Genomic DNA, 6096 nt, shown 5'->3' with positions numbered 1-6096 from the left:
TGAATTAGTGCAAGATTGAAGCGTTTGCATTCATTTTATTTTGAAGACTATATATATACACACATAAATATGTAAGGAAATATGCAACGTAATGGCCATAATGCATTAAACAGCAGGCTTCCTTGGTTACATAATGCTTAGTCTTGTCTAGCCAACAGATAAAAACGGAGAGTTCCTGTTTCTATTTTCAAAATAAAAGGAGGTGTGAGTGCTAGGACAGGATCTAAATCAGAGAAAATGTTTAGTCTTTAGGCATTGTCCCGTTAATTTTTAAATTCTGCCCTAAGTATGCATACAATATGCAACAAGTTTTTACTCCTAAAAATGGAATCTATTGGGTACAGTTCGTCTTTTTCTCGCTTGAATTAATGTTCTTGCAGCAGTTGATTTATGTTTCTAAATGGATCATAAAAGCTTCATGGAATGTAATCCATAGTTTGATTTTATAGGTATTCTATATGAAATATAACAGTAATCAGTGCACGCCAATGTATGGCCGTCACTATGACTTTTATTTTGAAAGCAGGTGCCGGAAGCTCCCTCTGTTGAATCCCACTCCCTGTCAGTGAGTGCGCCCAGCCGAGCCGCGGTCCGGCTTTGAAACGTCTGCTGGTAAAAATGAGCGACAAAGGTCTGTCAGACGAGGCAGCGGCTGCAGCTTGTAAAGATGGAGACCCAACAACCAAGGTAAGGTGATTTTTGTACCACTGGAAGTTGAACTAAACTCCAGCAGACACTGTCAAGCCCCGCACACCAAACAGGCCACCGAATTCCAGACAGGTTAACCAGATACGATGCATCCATTATCGGACAGTGACGCGTTTCTTCACAACACTGTGTGAAGAAACACAACATCATTTCTTCACAACCCAGTGATTGGGTTAAGTTAAAGTTTCCAGGGCTTTTGGTGAGAGCAGCAGCGTCATACACATCTCAGGTAACAATAATGAGTTTGATTAGAGGCTGCTGTAAGCTAGCTGAACCTCACCGGCCGGGAAATTCTCGTGTGGAAAGAAACTCTGTAAAGCAAAGCCAAGACCTGTTTTTTATCAGGACATGCGTACAACAAGCCTGTGCAACGCGAGATCTGTCCCACTCGCAGGAAAGTTGGTGTTGAGGCGCGGTCAGACCAGAGCACACTCGCCCTGAACGGCAAACAGCAGGCGGGACCGCGCATAGCTAATGAGTAGTGTTGCAAGTATGAGGTGCTGGAGCTAACTTGTCCAGCTGACTAACAAATGCATGCACAATTTAAAGATTATATACTTACTATTACCATCTCACTGTGTTTGCTACCTATCTGTCCTGAAAGTCACAGCCAACCATGCAACAATCTTCCTATTGTGCTGTCTCTCATTGTACATGGACAGTAAGTACTAGGATATACTGTACCCTAGATGTTCAGTACATACACAGCGATACAAACTCTGGTGTTCGTGTTTGCTGAAGGAAATGTCGGTGTGACCATATCTCTAGAACTGGCTGCACACACACATGTTAAAAAAAAAAGGGTGAACTTGGGAGCAGTAACACTTCTTCACTTCTGTTCAAGTTCGTGCTTAAGACTTTCAAGAATGTGTTCACACATGTGTGAACTCTTGAGGCTCTGGTAGATTTGCAGGGTCAAAGTTCATTTCTTAGAATTTGAACCGAGAAATATTTTTATAGTACTGTAATGATGTTCATAGAAACTTCTCAAACTTCTGTAGCAGCGTGATCCTCCACTCTTTTGTCTGTTTGCTGAGTGACATTCCTATATCCATACATTTGACAAAACATGGCTAAATGGGTTGCTTCTGTGTCATGAAGCAACCCAAGTAGTGAAGTAATGAATTTTGCCTTAAAATGGCAAGACTGTGACTTTGAAACATAAGGATGTGTTTAAGTGGGAAAAAGGCATTAAGCTGCAGTGTATTATGAGTTTCTATGGGTGTGTTGATGCTTTCTTCCACTGTAAAAACTCGACAGTGTTTGGAGGAAGGGCACGGGAAAGGGGAACAGTTGCAAGCCACAGAGATAACACTCGTCTGTGAGACACACACAGTAGAAGTTTGGCTGTCATACACTAATACGGACTAACTGTCAGGATGAGGGTGAAAACCAGCGCCCCCTTTTTAAATTTCAAGCTTCAAAATTTGCAACATGCAGGCTGCAGTTTGCTATAGATAGAGAGATAATTTCCTCTTGCATAATTTTTGACACTTTTCACTAATCAAAATACAAACCATATCCCTGCAGGACTTACAAATGTATATGCAATTTACAAGCAACAGCCATTTGTGAAGGGTGATGCTGTTACCATCTTGTGAGTAGTGTTTGCAAATTGCTTTTGTGAAAATGGGCCAGAGTATAGTGCAAATTCTATGGCATCATCATCAGACCTCAGCACTAGCATGGCATGTAAAACTTTGGTTTTTGCATAGAAAACAAGGAAGTAAATGTAACGTATCCACACAGGCCCTTATCTGTTCAGTATGGTAATACTGGCTAATCCATAGTCCAAACAACTGTGGTGATCATATATGCCCGGTTGCACAGAGGTGTAGTTTGGCTGAAAGCTCTTGTCATGAGTGAGTGCAAGGACACAAATTTCCCTCTGCTGGAGTTCAGGAACAGTCAACAGAGAGATCTTCTGCCTTGAAAACAAATGTGTTGTGCTTTATAACGCAATAAAATAACACGCTGCTTCATCTATAACTAAAAGCCATCTTCAGTGTTCAGTGTAATTGTGTTCACTGAACATGTCATAATACCCCGTTTTTTTCATGGACACCTCAATTGCACATGAAGTAGATATGCACATGCCTCCACAGGATATGTGTGCAGCAGAAAAACCAGTGTCTATGGTGGCTAGTTTGAGCTTTTGTGATTGATTTTGTACAATAATGTTGTGGTGTAGTGGCCACGGTTTGTTTCAGAGTAACCTGTTGAGGCGGTGGTGCAGCATATTGGGAAGACCTGTTTCTATTAGTGCTCATGTTTAGGCCTCTTAATGTAATCAAATGCAACATATTAAAAAAAATTGACTATGCTTACATTTTAAAAAGACAATAACATATCCTGTGGTTATCTTTGTGATTGATTGCGTCCCACTTGACTTAAAATGTTTGTGTATGTAAATCTCTGTTCTTGTGTTTCTGTGCCTCAGGATTTCATGATGCAGCAGACTATGCTGCGGGTTAAAGATCCAGTGAAATCCTTGGATTTCTACACCAGAATCCTTGGCATGACGTGAGTATTAGTGTGGATCTAAACTGATCTTTATTGGTATTGCAACAAAATAAGATTTGACATAACAAGTCTTTTACACTTGAACTGTGTGTATGTGTGTTGTTAAGACAGTTTCCTATTCATGAAATGGACTTGGTGACTAAAGTGAAGTTTTCTCTCTGGTGTGTAAATTCTTGCAGGCTCCTGCAAAAGTTTGACTTCCCCTCCATGCGTTTCTCTCTCTTCTTCTTGGGCTACGAGGACAAGAAGGAGATTCCTGCAGATGTGAAGGAGAAGACGGCCTGGACCTTTTCCAGACGGGCCACCATTGAGCTGACACAGTAAGGGTCTACGTCCTAGAATTAGAGCTGTATGGTCACGCATGAAATGATGAGCTTTTTAAGTATTTTCACTTACAGTTACTGCTGTAAGCAATCTAAAATATTTCATTCCTCACCAGTTGTTATTAACTAGATGATTCAAATCATTTTCTCTCTAACCTCTTGTATCCCCACTCCCATTTCTCTTGTCTTTCAGTAACTGGGGCTCTGAGTCTGATGAGAGCCAGTCTTATCATAATGGAAACTCTGATCCACGTGGCTTTGGTAAGATTGCTTTCATGCTATACGGACAGGACCAATGAAGTTAAATAGAAAAAGTGGAAAGTTAAAGTTAAAAGGGGAAAAAGGGTCATGGGTTGTAATGACATTTTCAAATCAAATGAAATCCATCTTTATTTGTCACATACATCATTACACAAGCACAGTGTGTAGTAAAATGCTACATTTCTATAGTCTGAGATTGTGCAGTAGAAATGAAATAACAGTATTCTTCTACAGGAACAAAGTAATATAACTGGAATATTGATGGATTGATTTATCAGTTTTATTCCCCATAAATCTCAAGTACCAATTCACCTGACAGTTATATGTGTGTATGTTTACTGTGTGTATTGGCTCACTAGAGCAAACTCTGGATATGTGTAACTGTAGTGGGGATTCAGTCTCTGTCTCTCTGACATTTGACAGGACACATCGGCATTGCAGTTCCTGACGTCTATGCAGCCTGTAAATTGTTTGAAGAACAAGGAGTCACGTTTGTCAAGAAGCCAGATGATGGTAAGCTGTGAAATGTTAGTTAATATAAGGTTTATAGACAGATAAAATCTTGACATTGTTTTATGTTTTGTCATTTCACTGCTGCACTCTGATCAGGATGCACACTGGAAATCTGAAGTTAATAATGTTTATGTAGTTTACATCTACATTCATATAGTATTTACAATACATTTTCCATCCCCCTCCCCTCTTCTTTTTTTTCCTCAGGTAAAATGAAAGGCTTGGCCTTCATTCAGGATCCTGATGGCTACTGGATTGAGATCCTGAGTCCTAACAATATGGTGTCCATTACCTCATAAAAACTGACAACATGCTAACTGCTGCAGTGCACACAGGCCAGACCTGCTGTGGCTTCACAGGGAGAGCAGAACGTTGGGGTTTAGAGAAGAATTTAGCAACCTGTACCGGAGAGCTGAGGGAAAATGGAGCGGACTGAGTTGCACAATGGCAATCAGTGTGTCCTGGCATGAATCAGACTAATATTGGGAGGTGACGAGCAAATAGATTAGATACCTGAGTTATTGCTATGAATAACAGCTGTTGTGTAGCTGTTGGGTTTGTCTGCCACGATCAGTTTGTATCTGTTTTCAATGTGATGCTGAAATAAAGGGGTATTACTGTGTAATAAATGTGAAAGCCACAGTTCAAATGAAGTTGATTTGTCATTTCTTTCAGACAAAGAAAAAGTGATGGTATTTTTGCCAAAAGGCCAACATCATAATTATGATTATAGCAGCAACAACAAGGTCCCTGATGCACAGTTTAGTCATACAGGGAAAAATGTAATTTACAGTATTTAACACTCAGAGTAAACTGTAAAGTAAAAAGACAAACTGTGGTGATGAGCAAGAAATTGCACTGGTAAATGAAAAATTAAACACTAAATGGAAATACTTAATTTGCTGGTACATTTAGCATGTACACTCAACAGCAGAACCATTTCTATTATTGAGTCAGCTATAAAGTCAGTGTTGAGCCAAAATATCACATTTCAATTTGTCTTTATAAATATGAAGGAAAATATTTACACTACCACAATTGCACTTTTGTCTGTCTGCTCAAATTTGGATACAGTTTTTACCCAAAATGTAAAATTACTTGCAGAGATCTTAATATAATGTAATGCCAATGTGGTAAAATTCTAACCACATAAAATAAATAAATAAATGATAAAGATTTTTAATTACTTTATAATTTGTGATAGAATAAGAAATATAACTTGTGCAACAAATCACAGGTATCTATTTTGCCTACAGTGGACCCACTGATCTCATTGTTGTTGCCTTATATACAAGTGAAAGCTCTGTATTTTCTCTTTCTTTACCAAACTGTTTTCAAACTGCTCAGGGGTTTGTTTTGCTGCCAACCATTTTTCTACTGTCACCTTTATGTCTCCCTGGATTTGCAGCAATTGTTTGTTGTTCTTCCCAAAAACATCTCTTATTCTTATATTTTTGCAAATGCTTTAAATCACCATAAAAGACATTTTTTAGATGCATTCCTCATGCAGGTGCTGTGGCTTAGTTGGTCAAAGTGCCTGTCTAGTAAACAGTAGATCCTGGGTTCAAATCCCAGCAGTACCTACCTTTGTTAGGGTTACTTCTTAACAATTGGGACATTTAAATCACTTTCACATGAGATCCATGTGTTACAATTATAAGGGAAATGCAACACAGCATATTTTTATTTCATTTTATATACGCTCCTCTGGCCTGATTGGTTGCTGTCTCTGCTGGACTTAACAAGTGAATCAGTTATCTGCAATTTT

General features: G+C 39.1%; 1 protein-coding gene and 1 non-coding gene across 2 annotated transcripts; both read left to right on the top strand.

Moving 5' to 3' along the window:
- Positions 1-528: 528 nt before the first annotated feature.
- On the top strand, positions 529-4977 carry glo1 (glyoxalase 1). Its single transcript, XM_071489920.1, has 6 exons — positions 529-687; positions 3149-3231; positions 3411-3551; positions 3748-3815; positions 4239-4328; positions 4536-4977. Exons 1-6 carry the CDS (start codon positions 619-621, stop codon positions 4625-4627), a joined length of 543 nt encoding a protein of 180 aa, XP_071346021.1. The 5' UTR covers positions 529-618; the 3' UTR covers positions 4628-4977.
- Positions 4978-5837: 860 nt separating this feature from the next.
- On the top strand, positions 5838-5911 carry trnat-agu (transfer RNA threonine (anticodon AGU)). Its single transcript has one exon. It is a non-coding gene; the product is annotated as a tRNA-Thr (tRNA).
- The last annotated feature ends 185 nt before the right edge of the window (positions 5912-6096 follow it).

This window comes from Trachinotus anak, unplaced genomic scaffold (assembly GCF_046630095.1).
Source record: "Trachinotus anak isolate AG129_WGS33_773 ecotype Australia unplaced genomic scaffold, CSIRO_AGI_Tana_v1 ptg000011l, whole genome shotgun sequence".
NCBI classification, from domain to species: domain Eukaryota; kingdom Metazoa; phylum Chordata; class Actinopteri; order Carangiformes; family Carangidae; genus Trachinotus; species Trachinotus anak.
The sequence above is the reverse complement of the archived record's forward strand: the minus strand, read 5'-3'. Positions and strand labels throughout refer to the sequence as shown.

Bases quoted from the DNA above. Each gene is read 5' to 3' on its own strand.
- glo1 (XM_071489920.1), top strand. From the start codon at position 619: ATGAGCGACAAAGGTCTGTCAGACGAGGCAGCGGCTGCAGCTTGTAAA. The intron at 688-3,148 runs GTAAGGTGATTT...TCTGTGCCTCAG, and splicing joins ATGGAGACCCAACAACCAAG to GATTTCATGATGCAGCAGAC. The intron at 4,329-4,535 runs GTAAGCTGTGAA...TTTTTTCCTCAG, and splicing joins TGTCAAGAAGCCAGATGATG to GTAAAATGAAAGGCTTGGCC.